Here is a 27,260-nt window from a genome sequence, read left to right on the forward strand (position 1 = left end):
TTCACAGGTCCCAGTATTAAGCCACAATAGTGGCAAGAGTGCCCCCCCCCCCCACTGTCAGCATAAAGATCGTTCTCCTCTGCCACAGCTCTAACAGCTGTGGCAGAGAAGAACGATGTTTGCCCATTGAATTCAATGGAGCCGGCAATACAGCAGGTTCCACTGAAAGCAATGGGCTGCTGGCGTGCGCGGGATGAATTGTTGGGAAGGGCTTAAATATAGAAGCCCTTCCCTGCAATTCATCCAGAAATGTGTAATAATAAAAATATATACCGTATATACCGGTGTATAAGGCGACGGGGCGTATAAGACGGGAATACAGCGGAGCAAAGAATAAAAATCATTACTCACTTCCCCCGGCGTTCTGCGGCGCTGCTGCAGGCTGTCGCTCCCTCCTGGTCCCCGGTAGAGCATTGCTTTCTGGACGCAGGGCTTGAAATCCCCGCCTCCAGAAAACACACGTGCCTTCAGCCAATCACAGCCAATGACAATGATGTCATTGAAAGGCTGTGATTGGCTGATGGCGTGTGTTAGCTAATCACAGTAGCTTTCTGGAGGCGGGGATTTCAAGCCCTGCGTCCAGAAAGCAATGCTCTGCCAGGGACCAGGAGGGAGCGACATCCTGCAGCAGCGCCGCAGACCGCCGGGGGAAGTGAGTAATGATTTTTATTCTTTGCTCCGCTGTATTCTCGGCGTATAAGGTGACAGTTAGGGGGTCGTCTTATACGCCCCGTCGCCTTATACGCCGGTATATACGGTATATATTTTTATTGTAACACATTTCTGGATGAATTGCAGGGAAGGGCTTCTATATTTAAGCCCTTCCTGACAATTCATCCAGCGATCGCCGGCAGCCCATTGCTTTCAGTGGAACCTGCTGTATTGCTGGCTCCATTGAATTCAATGGGCAAACATCGTTCTTCTCTGCCACAGCTGTTACAGCTGTGGCAGAGAAGAATGATTTGTCTTCTATATGTTCTCAATGGGGTCGGCGCTGCTGCCGCCGGCCCCATTGAGCGCATATAGAGAAGAGAACAGGAATTGCAGATCGCACATATGTGCGATCTGCGATTTCTATGGCCTAAGAAGGACCGTTGGGGTTCTTGAAGCCTAAAATCACTCCTAACGCTCTCCCTATAGCAGCTCCGGCACCAACAACACTTTCCCTGAACTATGTCAGAATGCATCTGTGGCGAGCCGCGGGCGGGCCGATTTATAAACTCGGGTGACACCTAATCTCGCCAGCCACTCACTACAGGGGGGTGGTATAGGGCTTGAACGTCGCAGGGGGAAGTTGTAATGCCTTCCCTGTCTTTCTATTGGCCAGAAAAGCGCGCAAATTTCTCAGGGAAGAAAATGAAAGTATCTCGAACATCGCGTGGTGCTCGCCTCTAGTAACGAGCATCTAAAACACCCTAATACTCGAACGAGTATCAAGCTCAGACGAGTATGCTCGCTCATCTCTATTCATCTCCCCTCCAAAAAACTGGAATAAAAAGTGAACAAAATGTTGTATTTATCCCAAAAAGCTACAAATGAAAACCACAGCTGTTTCTGCAAAAAACAAGCCCCCACACAGCGTCAGCAACAGAAAAAACACATGTGATTCTCAAAATATGGCAACGCCAAAACAAATTATTATTTTTTATTGGTCTCACTGTACAAAAGTAGGAAAACATGCAAAAAAACGATACATTTGGTATTTCCTGCAATTGTATCAACCTGCAGAATAAAACGTCAACATGTAATTTATACTGCATTGGGAACGCCGTAAGAAAAATTGCTGAATTGCTCTTTTTTCCTTGTTCCCATACATATAAGGGCTCAGTAGAGGATCAACCGTAGGGGTTTCTGATTTTCTGCTCCGTTTAGGGAGCAGGAAAACGGCACCCTCTGGTGGAACAAATAACCCCTGAACAGACCCCCATTGACTATAAAGGGGGTCCATTTGTCTTCTGGCTAGCAGTCTGCTATTTTGCTGGAGTTTACAAGATGAAATAACACAGCTTCCTGCGCTATTTCATCTTGTTTTTGTAGCTGAATTAGCGACAGAAGTTTCAAACGGAACCTTCGACACTGATGTGAACAAACCCTAAGATTTTCCTAAGTTTTTCTCTTATGTGTATGGCCAACTTACAGTAGTGTTCAAAAACTTAGCAGTCCATCATTATCCTAACGAATTACTGTTTGTGGCAGAAGTGCTATTTCTACATAAGTCATTTATTTGTAGGCATTAGAGATGAGCGAGCACCAAAATGTTCGGGTGCTCATTACTCGAGACGAAATTTTCGCGATGCTCGAGGGTTCGTTTCGAGTAACGAACCCCATTGAAGTCAATGGGCGACTCGAGCATTTTTGTATATCGCCGATGCTCGCTAAGGTTTTCATTTGTGAAAATCGGGGCAATTCAAGAAAGTGATGGGAACGACACAGCAACGGATAGGGCAGGCGAGGGGCTACATGTTGGGCTGCATCTCAAGTTCACAGGTCCCACTATTAAGCCACAATAGCGGCAAGAGTGCCCCCCCCTCCCAAAAACTTTTACTTCTGAAAAGCCCTCATTAGCAATGTATACCTTAGCTAAGCACCACACTACCTCCAACAAAGCACAATCACTGCCTGCATGACACTCCGCTGCCACTTCTCCTGGGTTACATGCTGCCAAATCCCCCCCCCCACGACCCAGTGTCCACAGCGCACACCAAACTGTCCCTGCCCAGCCTTCAGCTGCCCTCATGCCACACCACCCTCATGTCTATTTATAAGTGCGTCTGCCACAGGAAAAGCAGGCACACACTGCAGAGGGTTGGCACGGCTAGGCAGCGACCCTCTTTAAAAGGGGTGGGGCGATAGCCCACAATGCTGTACAGAAGCAATGAGAAATCCAATCCTGTGCCACCTCCATCTGGAGCTGCACACGTGGGCATAGCAATGGGGAACCTATGTGCCACACACTATTCATTCTGTCAAGGTGTCTGCATGCCCCAGTCAGACCGCGGTTTTTTATAAATAGTCACAGGCAGGTACAACTCCGCAATGGGAATTCCGTGTGCACCCACAGCATGGGTGGCTCCCTGGAACCCACCGGCTGTACATAAATGTATCCCATTGCATTGCCCATCACAGCTGAGGTAGTAATGTCATGTTTAATGCAGGTGGGCTTCGGCCCACACTGCATGCCCCAGTCAGACTGGGGTTCTTTAGAAGTGGACACAGATGCATTTACAACTCCCTGTGGACCCACAGCATGGGTGGGTGCCAGGAAGCCACCGGCGGTACATAAAAATATCCCATTGCATTGCCCATCACAGCTGATGTTACGTCAGCTGTAATGCAGGTGGGCAAAAAATTAATTGGATTACACTGTAGGCGAGGGCCCACAAAAATTGGTGTACCAACAGTACTAATGTACCTGAGAAAAATTGCCCATGCCCAACCGAGAGGGCAGGTGAAACCCATTAATCGCTTTGGTTTATGTGGCTTAATTGGTAACTAGGCCTGGAGGCAGCCCAGTTAAAATAAAAATTGGAAAGTTTCAACGCTTTAATGAGCATTGAAACGTATAAAAATTGTTTACAAAAATTATATGACTGAGCCTTGTGGGCCTAAGAAAAATTGCCCGTTCGGCGTGATTACGTGAGGTTTCAGGAGGAGGACCAGGAGGAGGAGGATGAATATTATACACAGATTGATGAAGCAAAAAGGTCCCCATTTTGGATGGTGATAGAGAACGATGCTTCCATCCGCGGGTGCAGCCTACGTATTGTTTAGGTATCGCTGCTGTCCGCTGGTGGAGAAGAGAAGTCTGGGGAAATCCAGGCTTTGTTCATCTTGATGAGTGTAAGCCTGTCGGCACTGTCGGTTGACAGGTGGGTACGCTTATCCGTGATGATTCCCCCAGCCACACTAAACACACTCTCTGACAAGACGCTAGCCGCAGGACAAGCAAGCACCTCCAGGGCATACAGCGCGAGTTCAGGCCACGTGTCCAGCTTCAAGACCCAGTAGTTGTAGGGGGCAGAGGCGTCACCGAGGACGGTCGTGCGATCGGCTACGTACTCCCTCACCATCCTTTTACAGTGCTCCCGCCGATTCAGCCTTGACTGGGGACCGGTGACACAGTCTTGCTGGGGAGCCATAAAGCTGTCAAAGGCCTTAGAGAGTGTTCCCCTGCCTGCGCTGTACATGCTGCCTGATCTCTGCGCCTCCCCTGCTACCTGGGCCGCAGAAATGCGCCTTCGGCCACTAGCGCTGTCGGATGGGAAGTTTACCATCAGTTTGTCCACCAGCGCCCTGTGGTATAGCATCATTCTCGAACCCCTTTCCTCTTCGGGAATGAGAGTGGAAAGGCTCTCCTTATACCGTGGGTCGAGCAGTGTGTACACCCAGTAATCCGTAGTGGCCAGAATGCGTGTAACGCGAGGGTCACGAGAAAGGCATCCTAACATGAAGTCAGCCATGTGTGCCAGGGTACCTGTACGCAACACATGGCTGTCCTCACTAGGAAGATCACTTTCAGGCTCCTCCTCCTCCTCCTCTGGCCATACACGCTAAAAGGATGACAGCCAAGCAGCATCTGTCCCCTCAGCAGTGGGCCAAGCTGTCTCTTCCCCCTCCTCCTCATGCTCCTCCCCCTCCTCCTCAACGCGCTGAGATATAGACATGAGGTTGCTCTGACTATCCAGCGACATACTGTCTTCCCCCGCCTCCGTTTCTGATTCCAAAGCGTCTGCCTTAATGCTTTGCAGGGAACTTCTCAAGAGGCATAGCAGAGGAATGGTGACGCTAATGATTGCAGCATCCCCGCTCACCATCTGGGTAGACTCCTCAAAGTTTCCAAGGACCTGGCAGATGGCTGCCAACCAGGCCCACTCTTCTGTAAATAATTGAGGAGGCTGACTCCCACTGCGCCGCCCATGTTGGAGTTGGTATTCCACTATAGCTCTACGCTGCTCATAGAGCCTGGCCAACATGTGGAGCGTAGAGTTCCACTGTGTGGGCACGTCGCACAGCAGTGTTGCAGTGTCCGCAGGGTGGCAGCGTGCGTATGGGATTTGCGGAAATGTGCGCAGAGCTGGTGCACCTTTACGAGCAGGTACGACAAGTGGGGGTAGCTTTTCATAAAGCGCTGAACCACCAAATTAAAGACATGGGCCAGGCATGGCACGTGCGTGAGGCTGCCGAGCTGCAGAGCCGCCACCATCTGCTCTGTCAGACCCTGCAGCAGTTCGTGGGCCGTATGCCTCTTCTCTCCTAAGCTGAGTAGTTTCAGCACGGCCTGCTGACGCTTGCCCACCGCTGTGCTGCCACCGACTGCTGGCGACGTGCTGCTGCTGCTGACACATCTTGATTGCGAGACAGAGGTTGCGTAGGAGGAGGAGGAGGGTGGTTTAGTGGAGGAAGCATACACCCCCGCAGATACCACCACCGAGCTGGGGCACGCAATTCTGGGGGTGGGTAGGACGTGAGCGGTCCCAGGCTCTGACTCTGTCCCAGCCTCCACTAAATTCACCCAATGTGCCGTCAGGGAGATATAGTGGCCCTGCCCGCCTCTGCTTGTCCACGTGTCTGTTGTTAAGTGGACCTTGGCAGTAACCGCGTTGGTGAGTGCGCGTACAATGTTGCGGGAGACGTGGTCGTGCAGGCCTGGGACGGCACATCGGGAAAAGTAGTGCCGACTGGGAACCGAGTAGCGCGGGGCCGCCGCCGCCATCATGCTTTTGAAAGCCTCCGTTTCCACAAGCCTATACGGCAGCATCTCCAGGCTGATCAATTTGGCTATGTGCACGTTTAACGCTTGAGCGTGCGGGTGCGTGGCGTCATACTTGCGCTTGCGCTCAAACAGTGGCGCTAGCGACGTCTGAACGCTACGCTGAGAGACATTGCTGGATGGGGCCGAGGACAGCGGAGGTGAGGGTGTGGGTGCAGGCCAGGAGACGGTAGTGCCTTTGTCCTCAGAGGGGGGTTGGATCTCAGTGGCAGGTTGGGGCACAGGGGGAGAGGCAGTGGTGCAAACCGGAGGCGGTGAACGGGCATCGTCCCACCTTGTGGGGTGCTTGGCCATCATATGCCTGCGCATGCTGGTGGTGGTGCCTCCCCAGCTGATCTTGGCACGACAAAGGTTGCACACCACTGTTCGTCGGTCGTCAGGCGTCTCTGTGAAAAACTGCCACACCGTAGAGCACCTTGACCTCTGCAGGGTGGCATGGCGCGAGGGGGCGCTTTGGGAACCAGTTGGTGGATTGTTCGGTCTGGCCCTGCCTCTACCCCTGGCCACCGCACTGGCTCGGCCTGTGCCCACACCCTGACTTGGGCCTCCGCGTCCTCGCCCGCATCCACGTCCTATAGGCCTACCCCTACCCCTCAGCATGATGTATTAGCAGTAGTGCAGAAACAGAACGCTGTAATTAAATGTGCCGCTTATTGGCCTGTGGTTGGAGGCTGACTTCGTTTACGGAACGCCAGGAAATAATTTGACGCACGCCTGCTGTAACACTTAGCTGCCTGCGTATTTATTTGTAGAACTACTACACCCAGCACACACAGACCCAGAACACTGAGCACAGTGACAGGCAGGCCAAATAGATTTTTTGCCCAATATTTTTTTGAAAAGGCCAACTGCGTATATTCAATCAATAATATATGTCTTCTGGCCCTGGAGTGTGTGACAGAACTAAAGAGTGTCGCACTGTTATTAACTGCAACAGAGCGGTGATTTCTGAGCCAGGAAATAATTTGGCGCACGCCTGCTGTAACACTTAGCTGCCTGCGTATGATTTTGTGGAAGTACTACACCCAGAACACACGGACCCAGAACACTGAGCACAGTGACAGGCAGGCCAAATAGATTTTTTGCCCAATATTTTTTTGAAAAGGACCACTGCGTATATTCAGTCAATAATATATGTCTTCTGGCCCTGCCTACACAATTCTGTCCCTGGAGTATTACTGCAGGGCGCAATGCTCTGCACGGCCGATATACCAAAAAAAAAAAAAAATGTGCAACACTGCAAAAAGCAGCCTCCACAGTACTGCACACGGTTAGATGTGGCCCTAAGAAGGACCGTTGGGGTTCTTGAAGCCTACACTAACTCCTAACAATCTCCCTATAGCAGCTCCGGCACCAACAGCACTGTCCCTCAGCTATGTCACAACGCATCTGAGGCGAGCCGCCGGAGGGGCCGATTTTTATACTCAGGTGACACCTGATCTCGCCAGCCACTCACTGCAGGGGGGTGGTATAGGGCTTGAACATCGCAGGGGGAAGTTGTAATGCCTTCCCTGTCTTTCAATTGGCCAGAAAAGCGTGCTAACGTCTCAGAGATGAAAGTGAAAGTAACCCGAACATCGCGTGGTGCTCGTTACGAGTAACGAGCATCTCGAACACGCTAATACTCGAACGAGTATCAAGCTCGGACAAGTACGTTCGCTCATCTCTAGTAGGCATAGTAGAGTAATAGAAAGAAACAGACCCGGCAATTAGGATGTGCCGCTCAGTCTGAGTAATTGAATCATGAATTTTCAATATATTAGCAGTGAGGAGACAAATTCTGTGGAATAATAGGTGTTCGTTTTGGCTCTGAGGAGGGTGGCACATGTTGGTTATAGTGCATTTCCTTCTAAAATACTGGTAAAAAAAAAAAGAGTTGTTCCACTAATCCTGATGAAGGATAAACTTTGACTAGCAAGTTGATTGGATATGGGAAATGATATAGAGAAGTGCAGCAAATTAGAGGCAGCTCAGCTAAAATGATCTCAAATGCCTTAAAGGGGCAACCCAAACCTAAAAGACATGGACGTAAGTGGGGAACTACTGTTCGAATGGATCAAAAAAATGGCAAAGACTCAGCCAATGATCACCTCCAGAAAGATCAAAGAAGATCTGAACTTATTAGTGAGTACTGCTACAATCAGAAGACGATTTAGTGAAGCCAAATTACCAGCAAGAACTCCCTGCAAAGTCCAGGGGTTGAAAAAAAGACATGTCCTGAATAGGTTAAAATTCAAAGGAACACATTGAGTGGCCCGTAGAGAAATGGCGCAACATTTTGTGCACTGATGATAGCACAATTGTTCTTTTTAGGTCTAGTGGCCGCTGACATTATGTCAGACGACCCCCGAGCACTGAATTGAAGCCACAGTACACTGTGAAGACAGTAAAGCATGGTAGTGCAAAAATCATGTTATTGCATACCATGGTTTTGGGTCTATTTATTGCATACGAGGGATCATGGATCAGTTTGAATATATCAAAATACTTGAGGATATCATGTTGCCCTATAGTGAAGAAGAAATGCCCTTGAAATGGGTGTTTCAATACGACAATGACCCAAAACACACCAGTAAACTAACAACATCGTGCTTACAGACAAACAGGATTGAGGTAATGGAGTGGCTAGACCTGTTCCCAACCTCAGTCCCACGGAGAATTTGTGGGGTGACATAAAAAATGCAGTTCATGAGGCAAAACCAAAAAACGCTGAAGAACTGTGGAATGTAGTCCAATCTTCCTGGACTGGAATACCTGCTCAGAGGTGTCAGATGTTGGTAGACTCCATGCAATACAGGTATCAAGCAGTTCTCAGAAATAGCAGTTATACCACTAAAAGTTCAGTAATTCAAAGTAAAGTGAAATATTAAACATTTTTACAGTGTAAACATCACATTTTTACATTTTTATAGAAAAATTCCTGTACTGCAAATTTTTTGAACAGCCAAAAAATAATTTTCTTTACTTTCTGTGAAGGATTAATGCAAACTGGATACATTTTATTATGTTTTCATTTGGAATTTAGAGTGTAGTATCTCCAGAGCATTTGTATTTCTGGAAATAAAAATTATAATGATTTTGCACCTTATTTGCTTTTGCAAATTCACTGCTATTTTTTGAACACTACTGTAAGTTGAAAAGTCAATGGGAAAGGACCTGGACCTGTGAACCTTTGACTTAGGCAAATGGGGTACTGCTGTATCTTGCCTCCACCACAAAGAGACCTGCCCTGTCACAGGTAACGCCTTGTTACCGCCATGATAACACCCCCCCCCCCCCCCCTCAGCTCCCAACCTCTTCTCCAAACTCTCGCTCTTCCTGCGGGTGCTGCTGCCGGCAAGACTGTTACTCTCCTCCCCACTCCGGTGGCACGTGGCAGCTCTGCTCCGCTACCGATCCCGCTGTCATCCAGCAGGCCACCGCAGTCTGTCCCTCCATGGTGCCACTGCTGACACTGTTCTCCCTGCTGTAGCGCTGCTCACCGCAGTTTCTCCCCACCGGCTCCGCAGCTTGTCCCCGCCAACTAGAAGACAGATAGATAGGCAAGAGGTTCAGCTGCCAGGGCAATGTCACAGGTGGATGCGGTAGCTGAAGGGGGAGTCCGCTTCCCTATGTGTGTCTGGGGCTCTCAGCAGCGGCTGAATAATCTGGCCTCTTCTGTCACTGTCTCCACAACCCACAGCAGCAGGGACCTCAGCGATCACCATTACAGCAAAGCCACCTGCTGCTGCTGTGTTGCCAGGGGGGACATGAATGCTGAGAGCCGGGAGTCTGGCTGCCACATGTGTGACCTGGCTAAGAAGAATGGGCAGAACATGTGGGGAGGTGTGTGTGCGCCAGCCAATCACCACTTCTGGCCCATCACCTAGGCGTATCCTGCAGCTGAGGACTCCCAACCCATCTCTCCTCCCATTCTTCCAGTGGAGACAAGATACAACAGTTCCTTCCTACTGTACGCCTTTTTGTTCTTTCTTCCCTTTTACGTAGGGTAAGGGCTCTTTTACACGGAACGATAACTATCATCCCAGGGATGAACGCTTCTGTGCTTTTACACAAGAACGATAGTCATTCAGTAAATAGAGGTGCAGCATGCCAGGAATATCCCCCTGTTTACACTGAGCGAGAGTGGCTCACTAGTTACATCATTTCAGTGAACTGAAACAAAGCAACTAGCAACAAATGAGGGGTTTCTTGCTCTGCACCCTGTTGGGTTCCATGTTTACATGGGACAACAATTGCTCAAAATAGCTTGTTTGAGCAATTTTTGACCAATAGTCGTTTCCTGTTAAAGTCACCTTAAGCACCTTTTTCCATGAACTGATAGCAACCATTAGATGAGCACTGATCAAGAAGATCAAGATTCTTTGAAATGACTTTGCAGAGGCCAATGCCAGCTGTTTGGGGGACAAACAGTCATTAATACAATTTTTCAGCCCCGCTACAGTATCATGGTCAGTAGCACCTCAGTTGTTTACACAGAGAGGTTTGCTGCCAAAAACAATGGAACATAAACAAATGCAATTGAAACACCCGAGAGGGCTACGCAGTACACTTGACCAACGTGGAGAGCTGGGAAGGTTAAAACTCTCTTCCCTGAGAGAGGACTCGCAGCTAAGGCTAGAGCAGGATTGCAGGCCAGCTTCGACACCCCTAGGATAGGGCATGACAATAAACGGGATGATGGGGGTAATAGTTATCACACATGACGCTACTGTTCCCACACACCGGTATGCTACACGGCGGAGAATAATCACAAACACTTGTGTATAGTACCTCAGGTCCCCAGGAATGGTTAGTGCCCGGTATAACTTTTCTTGATAAACTTTGGCAAACAATTATTCACAGTAATGCAGGTACAATTCTTCACAAAGACAGTAAAACAGAGCTCAGAGATCAGAGAGGATGCACAGGATGACACCGGTCCTACAGTCCTTGTTATCTGTCAGGTACCGCTCCTGGACTGGGAGCACTCCAGAGGAGGAAGAGGAGTAGGGATCACTCCACAGACACTCTGGCAGTAATTATTTACTTAAAGGATTAGCTCTGACACCCCGCATGGGAATAGCGTGGGTGTGACTTGTAATGTACTTTTGCACGGTGATTCTAACTTTAGACGGCCGCACAAGAAAGACTTGTAAGTTGAATTAGTACCTTTACGATGAATTTCTTTATACAGAATTACTTATGAATGCTCTCTCTTATGGGTTTTGGGACTCACTCCACTCACATCTAGACTTCAGTCACTACGGGATATCTCTCCTTCTCCTCCATCTTCATCACAAGGAAGCTGAAGGCGCTTCCATGTGGCTCTGTGTTAGCACTCTCTCTGAAGGCAAGATAGAAGACCCTCTTCCCACTCTCAATCATTCCTATTTATACCTTCACTCACACCACATCACATAACAGACTGTTACATTTATATGCAGGCAATGATTTTATTAGAGTTAACCTCTCAAGCGCCAAAGCTTTGCAACACACACACTTGATATGACAGGACAAGCTTTGTACAGTGCATCAACATAAGACAAACATGTATGACATTTATGGAGGGGACCAGGATGGTGTTCTGGGCCACTACACAATTAGCCAAAAAACTAGAGTTTGCTCATTCATCAGCTAATTGGGAATTTATTTACATGACCCTATGTATGGGTAAACGAATATTTAGGCAAATGTCCATGCTTGATCATCAGTCAGTGTTACAAGGCCTTTGTCTCAAGGTTTTCCACTGATACACCATTTGTGTGATCACGCTCTCCGCTGCACTGCTGAAATGTCATGGATATATCATTATAGTTGGTAAGGTTTCAGTTCGAACATAAGGTTCCCATTCTCAAAGTATAGTAACATTTACATTTACTAGAGAGTTCTATGACTGAATGCCATGCAGATCTTCTCAGACTTCAGGAAAAAAACAGTTTTACTTCTTTCGCTAGAATAGTTTCCAAGAATGCTTTCAATTAAAAGCATCCATGTTATCCTCTTGAAACTGGGAACTAAGCCAACTTCAGTATGGTTTTCTGTTATTTTCAGAATTCTCCTCCCCCATTGTCATAAGTTACACAACAGTTTTGTATTTTAGAAAATTTATTCTGTGTGTTTGAAGGGCTTCTTGCTTTCTTCTTAGCACATTTTCTTTCATCGCTATCATGAACCTGAAGGCTGTGCTCATTCTCCTGGCTGTGGCATTGGTAACTATCTTGGCACTGGTTTCTGTTTTGCTATCGGGAGCAGGAAAGTCTACAGAAAGTTGTTCTTCTCAACCGCAGCATGGAAATCTGAAATCCAATGTGGCAGAACAGAAAAGTGACAAAGGCTCAGTATTTTCCGATCTGACACCAGAAGAGCTCTCTGCAACTGTTGACTACCTGAAAAAAAACCTTGGCAAGACATTTGTCCTAGCAACTGATGCAAAGCCTACAGACAATTGTATTTACTATGTTGATGTTAAATACCCCACAAAGCAACAAGCTCTAGATTACTTAGATCGAGATGGAGAAAAACCTAAACGGGAGGCTCTTGCTGTTGTCTTCTTTGGAGATCAAGAGGAACCTAACATTACAGAATATGTGGTAGGTCCTCTCCCCAATCCATCATACAGTCGTGACATCACATTGGAAAAATACAAAGAAAAACTTCCTTACTATCGCCGGCCTGTGATTGATAAAGAGTATGCCGATGCTTATGAGTTCGTATATGAAAAGGAATTTTCTACAGCACCACACTTTTTAAAAGCCCTTGGGTATGATGGATCCAATTTTGCTGCTCTTACCACAGTCCCAAGAGGTTTCAAATCTGGAGACAGAAGCACCTGGTTTGTCTTATTTGTCAAAGTGAAAGAAAGTTGTTTCGCTGTCCATCCAGTTGGACTGGAGGTACTTCTGGACCACAAAAGTCTGGATGTCTCAAAGTGGAAGATAACAAAAGCCTTCTACAATGGTGCTTACTTCATGAATATGGCTGATTTGGAGAAGCAATTTAATGCAGGAAAAGTTGAAGTAATAGAAATCCAAAACGTTGGACCAGAAAATGATATTGGCTCTATGCAACCAAAAGTCACTCCTCAGCCTGGAGCACCACTGCAATTCAACCCAGTTGGTAATCGGTACACAGTTCATAAGAACCAGGTTACTTTCCAATCATGGAGCTTTACATATGGTATGAACCCAAACTCCGGTCTGCGACTTTTTGATATTCGATTCAACAATGAACGTATTGCCTATGAAATTAGTACTCAAGAGGCAATTGCACTCTATGGATCTAATGCACCTGGAGGGATGATCACCAGATACTTAGATGGTAGCTTTGGCATTGGAAGATTCTCATTCGAATTAGTGAGGGGTGTTGATTGTCCTTATCTCGCCACTTATGTTGATACTCATTTTCTAATGGAATCTGAAACCCCTGACACAACTAAGAATTCTATTTGCATCTTTGAGCAAAACTTGGGTGTTCCCCTTCGGCGCCACTATTCCAATATGCACTCCATGTATTATGGAGGACTCGCCAGTACTGTTTTGATTGTTCGAGCTGTTTCAACTCTCATTAATTATGACTATGTTTGGGATTTCATCTTCTATCAAAATGGAGTCATTGAAGCCAAGATACATGCCACAGGGTATATCAGCTCTTCATTCTACTATGCTGATGGTAAAGAGTATGGGTCGAGAGTTGGCGAACATACATTGGGAACACTTCACACCCATTTTATCAATTACAAAGTGGATTTGGATGTTGGAGGTAAGGCATATTTATCAAGAGTCAAATTATATGTATTAAATATATTTTCCAGGCTATTTTTATTGATGACCTATACTCTGGACAGGTCATCAGTAGTTGATGGGCTGAGGTTTAGCGCTTGGGACTGCGAAAGATCTGCTAGCTGCAATTACCAGTGCCAGCCACTACACAGGGCTCAGAGTGATATGCTTACACTCCATACCATGTAGCAATGGACCCCAACTAATCAACTATTGATGACCTATTCTGAGGATCAGTCATCAATAAAAAAATGCCCTTTAAGAGTATACATGTAATACTGATACCATAGAGATATTAGTAGTATAAATAGTTTTATGTAGCATGGCATGTTGGTGCACAAGAATCTATATATTTACATATGTGATTAAGGGAATTCTCAATGTTGGACAATCCTTCTTTAGAATTGTAGCTTGATGATAATAGATCACCCAATGTCCTCCTGCTGGGACCCCAGAAATCAACTGTGGACCGGTCATCCAAAGCAAGAAATAGTATTTGTAACTTTCGCCCATTCTGGCCAACAGATGAGGCTCCTGAATAGAATTCCAAAACAGGCAATATAACACAGTTTTCCAAATTGTAAAACCCCTTTGATAAGGTAATGGATTAGTTCATAAATACTGTCAACAAGAGTTTAAACTGGCCACAGGTAGTTAGATTAGAAAGATTCAGTGATGTACTAATTAATAGAATTGTCCACTTTTGACAAAACCGGGATCCTAAAAAAAGAAGCCGGTCAAATAGGGGAACCGTCAGCAATCAGCTGTTCTGCTAGTAACCTGGAAGTAAGTGTTCATTTGCGCAACATTTTAGGATAACATATTAATTAATTTGTTTTATTAGGACTTGATAATTCAATTATGACTCAGGATATGAAGTTTAATCCATTAAACATACCATGGCAACCGGAGGTCAAGATACAACGGCCAAAGGTGGTACGAAGCGTACTGGAGACAGAGAACCAAGCAGCATTTGAGCTGCACACCATGACGCCTCGTTATATCCACTTCTCAAGCAACACCACCAACAAATGGGGTCATCCTCGTTCTTACAGGGTCCAGATTGCCAGCTTTGCTGGAGACTTTTTGCCAGAGGAAAGTCCAGTTCAGAAAGCAATGGGTTGGGCCAGGTAAGAAAAACTAAGTTTTGTTCCATTGATGGGAATCTCATAGCAAATAATATAATAAATGTAGCAGCTGTAGGTCAATTCTACTGTTAAGTTACTTTGGTTTTGTCCAAATAGCAATTGCCTAATATTCGACTTTTATAAAGATTAGCTGCATGAATAAGAATCTGGCTACCTGGATACTATTCCCAGGCTGCTGAAGAAAACCATAGGCATTTTGAAATACCCTCTGCAGAGCTGTAGTTTCAAACACTCTTAGGACCAATGCACATAGCCAGATTTGCATTGCGGAAACCCGGGCGGGCGTCCACCTCCGAATTCCGCAGCAAATACTGGCCATAGCATGTAATGTGAAAGCGGGTTTCCGTGCCCACGAGTGGAAATCAATTGCAATTTTCCGCTCAAGGGAGGAAAATCACAGCATGCTATATTTTGTGCCGGATTCCGTGGGGATGGCTCCCATTGAAGTCAATGTAAGCCATCCGTCCCACAGCCCTTCCACAATCATCATTGCGGAAAGGCCGCGGAATCTGCGTCATCGCCTAGTGATGCCGCGGTCACATCTATACTGTGTAGGCACGCCAGCTGGTACCTCCGCAGCACAGATGAAAACCATCCGGACAGGTATGCAGCAGTCACAGGCCGGGCACCAGGTTAATTCCGCTGCAAGATCCTGCATGCGGAATCCGACCCAGTCGTGTGCATGCGACCTTACAGTTGGATTGAGTCTTAAGCCCAATGCACACACAACGGATTTGCATTACAGAATCTGGAGCCGGCGTTCACCTCCGGATACTGCAGCAAATACTGGCCATAGCGAAAATCAATTGTGATTTACCGCTCACGGGAGGAAAATCGCAGCATGCTCTATTTTGAGCCACATTCCATGCGGACAGCTTCCATTGCAGTCAATGGAAGCCATTCACCCCGCGGCCCTTCCGCAATCATCATTGCAGAAAGGCTATGGAATCTGTGTCATCCCCTAGCAACGGCGTGGTCACATCTGTACTGCGCATGTGCGCCGGCCTGCGCATCCGCAGCACATACGAAAACCATTTGGACAGGTACGCAGAGGTCACAGGCCGGGCACCGGCTTGATTCCGCTGCAGGATCCTGCATGCGGAATCTGACCCAGTCGTGTGGATGCAACTTTACAATAACACCATATTAGAAGATTGCTATTATAGTCCAGGTTGGTCCATGCAGCACCATTCAAGAGACTAAGCGGAATGATGCTTTCTTTGCAATGCTGTCACTTGGCTCTAACCATTAGCAGTATTCACTGCAGTTTAACTTCAATCAGTTACCAGCGTTATGTCCTTAGTTTTCTAATGAGACAAACCCTTTAAAATTGTTTTTAGCCTGTCATATTAAAGGGGTATTCCCAAGATTTACTTTTATGACATAGCCATACCCATAGGAGAAGTGATGCATGTTTGTCCACAGTCCCCCGCCAATCTTAAGAACTAGGGTCCCATGTCCCTTTGAATGGAGCAGTGGCCAAGCATGCACAGTGCCATTCCAATTGATTTTAATAAAATTGATGGCTATAGCCGAGTACAAGTGCCCAGCTATACCTTGCAGTCCCAATGAAGATGAATGGAGCGCACTGTGGATGCTCAACCGCCAGCCTACCCAGTTTACTCCTCACTGCAAGGGGTGCAGTGAGCCTGGAGCGAGGAGAGGGGGACACAGGACCCTCATTTTTGGATTGGTGAGGATCTTAGTGGTGAAACCACCACCAGACGTTTTGTCTCCTGTTCTATGGATAGATGACAAAAGTCAATCTTTGGAATACCCCTTTAAGGCTTTGTGATGTATTTGATGTATTACAAAATCTCAATGATAATCCTGGTGGGCACAAATATAATACTGATACAACTATTCTATAAAGAAGCACTCCAAAGAATTATGTAGTACTAGTATTTCTCTTACCAAGCGCTCTATTGCTGAATTCTCCAATCTGATGCAGAATGATGTTATAAATTGTGGTACTCTGCATTGTATCATAGTGTGTTAGCCTTAGAAAAGACAAATATCCATCCCTGTCAGCCTGCTTCCACCCCACACCCCATACCTTCCCATGTTCATCCAGAGGAAGACAAAAAACACCCAATGAGGTAGAAGCCCAAAACATTTCTTCCCAACTCCTTAATGGCAGTCAGAATAATCTCTGGATCAACACTCTTCCGTGAAAGGTTACTTCCTGACTTCAAGTTTGGCAGTCAGAAGATCCCCGAATCAACAACCCTTCTGGCTATTTAATGTCTATAACCTGTAATGTCATAGTGCTCTAAAGATGTCTAGTTCTCTCTTAAAGTGACACCGTAGAAAGCACTCTCAATATCCCAACTTGAAATGTTGGGGGAATTCACCAACAGAGCTATTGATGCACACTCCCTGTAGGATGTGGAACTTTTCATCCAAGATAATGCACAAAACAGACCTTTCAATGTAGGAGCAGCATCAGGGGTGCCAGCAGAAATCCGCAGCAAACCATCTTCAGGGAATACGGGGGAGCTCGCACCAACCACCGCATGCACAGACACCACATTCTGAGCACCACCAGAAACAAATACATACCAACACAATGCATTGCTACATACCATACTACAACATAGTCCAACACAATGCACACAACATAATGCATACCAACATAACGCATACAACATAGTCCAACATACCAACGTAATGCATAAAAACATACAACATAGTCCAACATAATGCATACCAACATACTATATTGCTACATACCACATTACAACATAGTCCAACATACCAACATAACACATACAACATAATGCATACAACATACCATACAACATAGTCCAACATAATGCCCCCCCCCCCCCCAGTTAAAAAAGGGGTGCATGATGTTATGTTCGTGTGCGCAAACAAACACCGGGCCGACACGAACGTGACCAGGACACATACAGAAACCGACTGCTGACACGCACTCGCCATGCATACCTGTACACATAAGCAGATGCTATAGCTATAAAAGTATGAGGTATTGGTTCGCATATTGGCCAAAATACTTAAGCCCACAAGCAGCAATCAAGGCTCCTCATTGTCTTGTGGGTCTCTACATTAGCAAGACAACTGACCCCAAGCTGCAGGGAGAATGGCAGGACCCTATCTAATAAGCAAGACAATCGCCTCGGTAAAGGCAGTCCCATGCGGGAATCTTGATCCTGACTATCCCTCAAGGGTTAATACACGGAACCAGAACAGACTGGCACACAGAACACAAATCACACAGCAGGGTTAGCATGCCAGACACACAACCCCATAGAACAGGACAGTTCACTCCTCATATCTAGCCACCTGCACAGACATACAGAACATGACACTGTTCACACCATATACACAAAACATGTCTGGCCACCTGCACAAACATTGAACTAGCCGCTGTTCGCACTATCCACAGAACACATGTACAAGCATGCAAAACCAACAAACCCTAGAGTGAAGAGAAACCAGCTACCTCTTGCACAGGGAGGATATTTAACTGCAACCAGACCAGTGGTGATTGGCTAGCAGGAGAACACCACACCCAGCCAGCTCAATCATTCCACACCTGTGGGGCTGTGCTGCTAGAAACCTATGTGGTACAACAGATCCCAGCCAGCTCAACCCTAACACTAGTATTCCCAGGTCTTTTTCCATCTCACTTTTCCCTAGCAGTACCCCATTTAGTGTATATTGGTGACATCCGTTTCTCCTGCCCATGTGCATAACCTTACATTTATCAATATTGTACTTCATTTGCCATTTCACTACCCAAGCCCCCATTTTATCTAGGTCCATTCGCAGCAGTACATTGTCCTCCATTGTGTTAACTATGTTGTATAATTTCATATCATTTGCAAATATCAATATTTTACTGTGCAGCCCCTCTATCAGCTCATTGATAAATATATTGAATAGAATGGGGCCTAATACTGAACCCTGTGGCACCCCACTAGTAATGATGGCCCAATCAGATTCCAAACCATTAATTACCACCCTCTGCTTTCTATCACCGAGACAGTTTTTTACCCAGCTACATATGTTTTTGCCCCGACTGAGCTGTCTCATTTTATATGTTAACTTATGAGCATTATGTGGCACAGTGTCAAATGCTTTAGAAAAATCCAGATATACAAGATCAATAGATTCTCCCAAGTCCAGCATAGAACTTACTTCATTGTAGAAGCTGATCAGATTGGTCTGACATGATCGACCCCTCATGAACCCATGCTGATGAGGAGTTATACCTTTGTTTTCCTTAAAAATATTCCAGGATGGCATCACTCAGAAACCCCTTGGGTTCCATTTGGAGCTGGCAGTTTGTCGATTTGAACCTTTTTTAGCCGACTGTGCACTTCCTTCTGTGTTAGGCCTTAGTCAGACGGGCGATTTTTCGCGCGATTTGCGGATCACATGACGGATGCGCATCCGCAAATCGCGTGACCGGTGCGCGCAAGTCGCCCGCAAATCGCCCGAAAATCTGCTCCTAGCCGCGTTTCATTAGAAACGGGCTGGAGCTGTCCAGCGCATTGCATTCAATGGAGACGGCAATAGAGCCGTCTCCATTTAAAGCAATGCGCTGCGGGCGAGCCCGGGATGAATTGTCGGTAAGGGCTTAAATATATAAGCCCTTCCCTGCAATGCATCCTAAAATGTGTTAAAATAAAAAAAAATTGTATACTCACCTTCTCCCGGCAGCCGGAGCTCCGCGTGGCCGTCCTGCAGTGGGTGTGAAGGAGGTGTGAGTCAGACCTGCCCCCTGATTGGCTCAGCGCTGAGCCAATCAGAGGCATGCCTCACTCACACCTATTCATGAATTCATGAATGGATGTGAGTCAGACCTGCCCCTGATTGGCTCAGCGCTGAGAGGCAGCAGTCACTCACCCATTCATGAATGGGTGTGTGAGTGTTTTCAGCCTCTGATTGGTCAGGGCTGTGACCAATCAGAGGCAGATCATTCAGCAGGCGGGGATTTTAAAGCCCCGCCGGCTGAATAGTGCCAAGAAGCAGTTCAGGAGAACTGACAGCGGCCGCGGCTGGACTCCGGCTGCAGCGGAAAGGTGAGTATACAATTTTTTTTTATTTTAACACATTTTAGAATGAATTGCAGGGAAGGGTTTATATATTTAACCCCTTCCCGACAATTCACCCCGCGCACGCCGGCAGCCCATTGCTTTCAATGGAGCGGCTGTATTGCCGCTCCATTAAATTCAATGGGCAAACATCGTTCTTCTCTGTCACAGCTGTTACAGCTGTGGCAGAGAAGAATGATTTGTCTTCTATATGTTCTCAATGGGGTCGGCGCTGCTGCCGCCGGCCCCATTGAGCGCATATAGAGAAGAGAACAGGAATCGCAGATCGCAGATAGGTGCGATCTGCGATTTTTTGTTCTATAATTTATCGGACGAGCGCATAAAAAGCGCTCATGTGTCCGATACCATTGCAAAGCAATGGTTTTATAAAATCGCCGGACGCATGCGCATGCGCAAATCGCGCGAAAAATCGCCCGTCTGACTAAGGCCTGAGGCAGCTGATATTTAATGGGGGGTTCATTTTATCCTCTTGCATCTCATGTAACATTTCTTTTTCCTTTGTGAATATACTTCAGAAAAAACAATTTAATAGATTTTCCTTCCCCCCATCATCTTCTATGGTTTCTCCTGCATTATTTGTTAAAGGGCCAGTGCTTTTAGTGCAAATCCTTTAACCATTCATATAAATTAAAAATAGTTTAGGGTTATTTTTGCTCTCTATGGCAATCAGTCTCTCTGCCTTCTCCTTGGCAGTTTTTGTCTTTGCCTTACATAATTAGTTTTTTTCCCTGTATGTTTTTAGCGCTTCTTCACTGCCTTCTTGTTTTAATAATTTAAACATTCTCTTTTTTTTGCTTATTGCTCCCCTTACAGTCTTGTTGAGCCACATTGGTTTCCTTCTACTTGTAGTTCTTTTATTTTTAAAGGCTATGAACTGCTCACATGAGGTAATTAGGATGTTTTTAAACTTCTCCCATTTGTCGCCTGTACTGTTATTTTTGAGGACATTGTCCCATGTTGCCAAGAGTAATTCTGAGCTGATCAAATTTTGCTTTACTTAAGTTTAGTTTTTTTGTCGCTGCCCGATTAGGCTTCCTACTAAATGACAGCTGGAAATTAATTATATTGTAGTCCTTATTTCCCAAGTGTCCCTCCACCTGCACCCACATGATTCTGTCCGGTTTGTTCATTAATAATACGTCCAGAGTGGCCCTCCCTCTAGTTGGTTCCCGTACAAGATAGGTAAGGTAGTTATCTTTAATTGCTCTCAAGAACTTATCCCCCTTGTGGGATTTACAGGTTTTGTTTTCCCATATTATATTCAGATAATTAAAGTCCCCCATAATAATTACTTCATTGTAGTTTGACACCTCTTCTATTTGTCTTAGTAATAAGTTTTCATTTTTTTCTGTTATTTTTGGTGGCCTATAGAAAACCCTTATCAGTATTTTATTAATTTTCCCTCTCTGCATTTTTACCCACAGAGATTCTACATGTTAATGTCCTACACCTATATCTTCTCACAGTCTCAGTAGGATTTAACATACAGACATACCCCTCCCCCATTTTGGTTTCCACAATCCCTTCTGAAGAGATTGTTACCCTTTAAGTTCACCGCCCAATCGCACTTATCATCAAGCCATGTTTCCGTTATTCCTGTGACTACCTGAATTTTACTGTTTCTGCTGCATTAACTGGTTATCTGCCTCTCTATACATTTCTATGAGAGCCACATCAAGGTTTTCATAGGAAAGCAGAAAGAGGCTGACTTCTGCTCCACACGGCAGATGCAATAGGATTCAGTTAGTAAGAGGGGGGCGGGGGGATATGTGGTGTAATGTTAGTTTGGATCAGAGGGGAGAATTCAACAGAAGAGCACACAGTAAAAAAAAAATGCTGACACTACTATTTACATTGCTGTATTATACAAATGAGGGGGGATTCCCAGGAGTACTTCTTAAACCATATTAAATCAGGTATAATTGTTAGGAGGAGACTTGCGTTTGCCGGAGGGGGCGTGCGGAGCGGCCGTGGCGATGTGCCCGGGGACATCGGGGGCCGTTGCGGTGTTGCCCTGGGGTCGCCTGGTAGGGTTGGCGTCCAGTCTGGGGTCTGGCGTGGGGTTCGCGGCGCTGCTGGGCGGGCCCTCTGCGGCCGGGCTCGGAGTTCCCCTATTAGGGGGCACGGCCGGAGGAGGGCCAGTCTATATGCATTGCCGGCCAGTGTGTCACCAAGTCCCGCCCCGACCTAGGTGGGGCTTTTGGTATTTAGCTCCACAGACACTGTCAGTCCCTGCCAGTGTTTGCTTGTTCTCCAGTTGACACCTGCTCAGGTTTCTCTTCTAGTCTGCTGACCCGGTTTGCTCTGACTTGGATTTAGTCTGTTCCTTGTTTGTTCTTTGTTGGTTACTAGGCGCTCTAGTCCGCTGTTATTTGTACATTTTGTCTCTCTGGTTAATTGGTCTCTCCTGTCCTTGTCCTAGGGCCCCCGCCCAGTTGTCGCCCTGGGGTTTTAACCCAGGGGGGCAAGTAGGTAGGGACAGTGGAGAGGGTTGGTTGTTAGGGACTTCCAGTCTTCTGTTCCTAACAGGCCCTGACAATAATTTTGTATTTTATTGCTCCATATGCTCATGACTTTGGTGTACATCATTGTTTATTAAAGTCCAGATTCATAAAAACCACTGAAAGTGACTCCATTGTGTTCAATTAAATAAAAAAAATGAGCTACTACATGGCCTTGGGACCATTTAACTATATGATGTCTTATCTAATAACAATCTAATAATTTTTAAGGTACAAGTTAGCAGTGACCAAACGAAAGGACGATGAATTTGTAAGTAGTTCCATCTACAATCAAAATGATCCTTGGACTCCCACTGTGGCGTTCTCCAAATTTATAAATAATGAGAATATACAAAACCAGGTAAGGAACATAAACTTGGGGTAAATAACATGAATGTTGTACCATGTGAATCCATAGTTTGCTGAACATTAAAGGGTCCCTCCCGTGAATTATTTTTCATTCATTATGTAGCTATTCCCCCAGTATATATCAGTGAGCTAGTGTTACCTTGGTTAGTTATCCCTTTCCATCTGAAACTCCTGGTCTCCTCTTCCACAGATGGTCATGCAATCTCAATTCTGACCAGCTCAAGTCTACTTGGGTTTATGTATTCAGTTACTAGTCAATTTCTCAGTATGTGTGATGTTATTACATGGACCCTACCACATAAACTCCATAGATGGGGACACATACGCTCATATCAAAGTTACTGATGATGATGACACAGCTCCTGTCACACAATTATAATAGAGGAGATCAAAGCTCATCTTTTCTGCCTGTATATCAAGGACCTGTAGCTTAAGCTGTGCAATATAGAAAGTAATCATAATTAAATTGTCGCCCCAGCAAGGATAAGCTAATGATGTGCTGATACATCATGGTATTGATGTGAAAAATAAACATTTCACCATCAAGTAAGTGGCTGATAAGTATCAGACAGGGGAATTCACTGCCTGGAAGTCACTGTAATATACATAGAAGACTTCCAGAGTGTAACAGGCAATCAGGTGAGGGGTGCAGGAATGGAAAAATGTTTTCGCTGGAGTGGCCCTTTAAACACTTTAGATTGAGCATCATGGCCAGTTGAGTTTTCTTTGTTCGGTTCATCATGTCAATATTCTATAAAAATCTAAATGATACAAGGAAACAATTAAAGGTAAAGTATTTGTTAGAAATCAAGAAGCTCTATGTAATGATCATTCTAATCAGACCCTTAAAGGGGTTTTGTCATTTGAAAAAAAAATTAATAGTTACCTACTCCTCCTCAGGCAGTCTTCTTACCGCATCTTCTCCTCCCCGATCTTCTGGCTCCTCCAGTCTCGCAGGTCCTGTCTCCTCCAGTCGTCAGAATCATCTTCTTCCTGTGATTTAGTGCAGCGTCCAAGAAGCGGGCCCACAGCCGAGGAGATAGCGGTGTAGATTGAGGCCTTGTCACAGAGCTCTACCATCTCCTCTCCTGGGGGTAGCATGGGACCCGTCGAAGTTAGCGCTGGGGAGTTTCACGGGGATAATCCAATATATAGTTTACCTTAACAGTCTTTTCACTCGTGACGCCACCGTTCCTTTGTCTGCGGTGAATCCAGATGGCAGAAATAAGTAGTCCACACACAGGGAAACGTTTAAGTAAGAAAGTCAGGAACGTTTGGCAGTGCTCGTTTACTTGAATGACTATTTACAGTCCTACAGTGGTACACACAGGCCAGCAGGAAAATGGTGCAAACCTCAAAGTGGTGTGACAGGGAGGATTCACAGGATAACAGATGATTCCACAGTTCTAGTTATCTGTGGGGTTCTGTTCCCGGCCACTCTCTTCAGCTCTCTACCGGTCAACATTTACATTTGGAAAAACAGGCACTCTATGCTGTTTGGTGGCTCCTCTCTCTCAGGGTTAAAGGATAACACTGGCATCTCCTGGGTAAAGAACAGAACAGACTTCAGACTCCAACTAACTTGCAGACACCTTGCAGAAACATATATACCAAGCACGATCGATCTCATGACATGATACATTTTCCAGACATCTCACAAACCGGACAGTTAACCCATTCAGTGCTGCAGCTATGCAATACACATCATATTCATACAACATAGAAGACACTTACAACACATAGGCACAAGACAAATGCATTCATACTTATGAAGGGGCCCCGTTAACTCTGGGCCACTATAGTACCATACATTCTCGGCATTCTGATTCCTAAAGTTCAATGTATACTATGTCACTAGTGACATAGCATTCACTGCTTAGCAGGGAATGCCGAATCCTATGTCGGACGCAGTGTCTTACCGCGAGTGTTCATATACTATCGCCGCGAGACACCGCACATGTGCAGTCGCAGCAATAGCTTGGCATAGGGTTCAGCATTTCCCGCTAGGCAGTGACACTAGTGACGTAGCATGCATTGACCTACAGGAAGCAGAATGCTGCAAATGTACATAATGTCATCAGAAGAGGAGGATCTGACCGGCTGGAGGTGACATGACCCGGGGGACTAAAGGAGCCAAGAGAAGATCATGGAGGAAAAGATGTGGTAAGAAGACTGCCTGGGGAAGAATAGGTAAGTATTGTTTTTTTTTTCTAATGACAGAACCCCTTTAAGGCCGCCTTCACATGGACAGTAAACACTATGAAATTTGTAGTCCAACCAAGTCTTGTCTCTCTCCCCTTAGGATTTAGTCGCCTGGATCACAGTTGGGTTCCTTCACATTCCACACTCTGAAGACCTTCCAAACACAGCTACTCCGGGCAATGCTGTGGGATTTTTTCTAAGACCATACAACTACTTTGATGTAGATCCTTCAGTGCATTCACCAGATGGAGTTTATTTCCAGAGTGATCAGGACTATGGGTCTTGTGAAGTGAACCCAGTTGCCTGTTTATCCAAAACTGCATCCTGCTCACCCAAGATTCCTTCTTTCACATATGAAGGCTTTAAAAGTCTGGTGAATTTATAATGAAAGGTCTTCTGTAATATCTGTTATTCCCTAGGACTCCTAATTATATAGAGTTCTGTACAAGTTCAGTTTCATAATCAGCAAGAGAAACGACGTAATCTAGTAGATATGATACCTTTTAATGGCTAACAAAAATACATGATGTAATAATAGCGAGCTTTCGTACCAACGCAGGGTACTTCTTCCGGCTTAAATGGATTGGATCTGAAGAGGCATGGATATTTATATACACTTATAACATACATACTTATGACAAGGCACAGATATGGATGTGATTGGTTCGCACTTAAAAGGAATTCTGCAAACCAGAAAACAAACTTTTTTTGTCTAGGCACTGATAGCGAAGTGAAAGTTTTATGGTCCCTAAATTACTGTTGGAGGGGGGGGAAAAGGTCAACAGGCTCGAATTGTTATAAGAGATACACAAACATTTTTCTGTATCTCTTATAACAATTCGAGCCTGTTGACCTTTTTCCCCCCCTCCAACAGTAATTTAGGGACCATAAAACTTTCACTTCGCTATCAGTGCCTAGACAAAAAAAGTTTGTTTTCTGGTTTGCAGAATTCCTTTTAAGTGCGAACCACTCACATCCATATCTGTGCCTTGTCATAAGTATGTATGTTATAAGTGTGTATAAATATCCATGCCTCTTCAGATCCAATCCATTTAAGCCGGAAGAAGTACCCTGCGTTGGTACGAAAGCTCGCTATTATTACATCATGTATTTTTGTTAGCCATTAAAAGGTATCATATCTACTAGATTACGTCGTTTCTCTTGCTGAGAACAATCACATTTTGCTCTATTGGCTAACACCGTACCAGATCTTTGTTTTCATTATAGTTTCATAATCTACATACCGTTTCTATCTTGATGACCATCTTTGAATGAAACATCATGATCATCAAGTTTGACAATCATCTACTGCTGATTTAGCTAGCAGCTGAATGAAATTAGTGTTTGGGAGTAAAACGCTAAAAGATTCTGAGGTCATTTTATAATTTACTATAGTTTAAAGTTTTGAGAGTTCACAATATAAACAATCTGCAGAAGAGACAAATATTCTAGTGATCCAAGAATGAAGTTAGGCCATTGACATACAGGGATGGTCAAAAGGACTAAAAAGGCGTCTAACCAGCCCACTTGTCCTTTAAGGCACCATGCCGTGAATCTCTATTGTAGCACACAATTCACATGGCTCCATAGTACAGAGCCTTCGGCCTCTCTGCAGCACTATGAATATTATGGCTGTAGGCTACCCTAGAAGCATATACCTCTTTATGCAATTGCAGGCATGCAGATAGTTAGTATTAACTTCCATTTAATTAAATGTGCAGAAGAAATAGATACAATATCTAAGTAATATGTATTTTGTATAAAACTGATTTACAACTATTTCATGTATATGTTTAGAGTAAATATAAGGTAGTAATAAAAGATCTTAGCCAATAATTTCACTTCTTGTTGATGTTGCTTTTCGCTCCATGTTTATAATTTTCTCCCCAAACCTCTTCTATAAAGATATAATTCACTCATTAGAATTGCTTTATCTTTAGGCTAGGCCCGCAATAACAGATCTGTGAAGGTCTGACACCTTGCACCCCATCGGTGTTCGGTGGAGTACAGCAGCCTCTATCACCCTGTACCAGTGATGGCGAACCTTTTAGAGACAGAGTGCCCAAACTACAACCCAAAACCCACTTATTTATCGCAAAGTGCCAACAATGTATGATTTTTACCTCCATCGTTCTAAAAAGGGCAGGGCCCCTTTAAAACATGCAGATTTTGACTGCTTTTTGGATGCGGAAGTACTGCAGAATTTGCCACGGAAATTTCCACTGAGGGCATTCTGCAGCATTTTCGCCACATGTAACCATAACTCAGCGGTAATAGTGACACCCCCCCCCCCCACAGGGGCCCAGCAAGAATAGTGAACCCCCCCACAGTGGCCCCAGCAGTAATAGTGACATCCAACAGCGGCCCCAGCAGTAATAGTGACATCCCACAGCAGCCCCAGTAGTAATAGTGAAATCCTACAGTGG

The 27,260-nt window shown here is 45.4% G+C and overlaps 1 protein-coding gene across 1 annotated transcript; it reads left to right on the plus strand.

Moving 5' to 3' along the window:
* Window positions 1–11,839: 11,839 nt before the first annotated feature.
* Window positions 11,840–25,317, plus strand: LOC136587471 (amine oxidase [copper-containing] 3-like). The gene is made up of 4 exons (XM_066586048.1): window positions 11,840–13,510; window positions 14,375–14,660; window positions 22,495–22,624; window positions 24,935–25,317. The coding sequence occupies exons 1-4, from the start codon at window positions 11,920–11,922 to the stop codon at window positions 25,217–25,219; spliced, it is 2,292 nt and encodes a 763-aa protein (XP_066442145.1). The 5' UTR covers window positions 11,840–11,919; the 3' UTR covers window positions 25,220–25,317.
* Window positions 25,318–27,260: the final 1,943 nt, after the last annotated feature.

This window comes from Eleutherodactylus coqui, chromosome 13 (genome assembly GCF_035609145.1).
Source record: "Eleutherodactylus coqui strain aEleCoq1 chromosome 13, aEleCoq1.hap1, whole genome shotgun sequence".
Classification (NCBI taxonomy): Eukaryota; Metazoa; Chordata; class Amphibia; order Anura; family Eleutherodactylidae; genus Eleutherodactylus; species Eleutherodactylus coqui.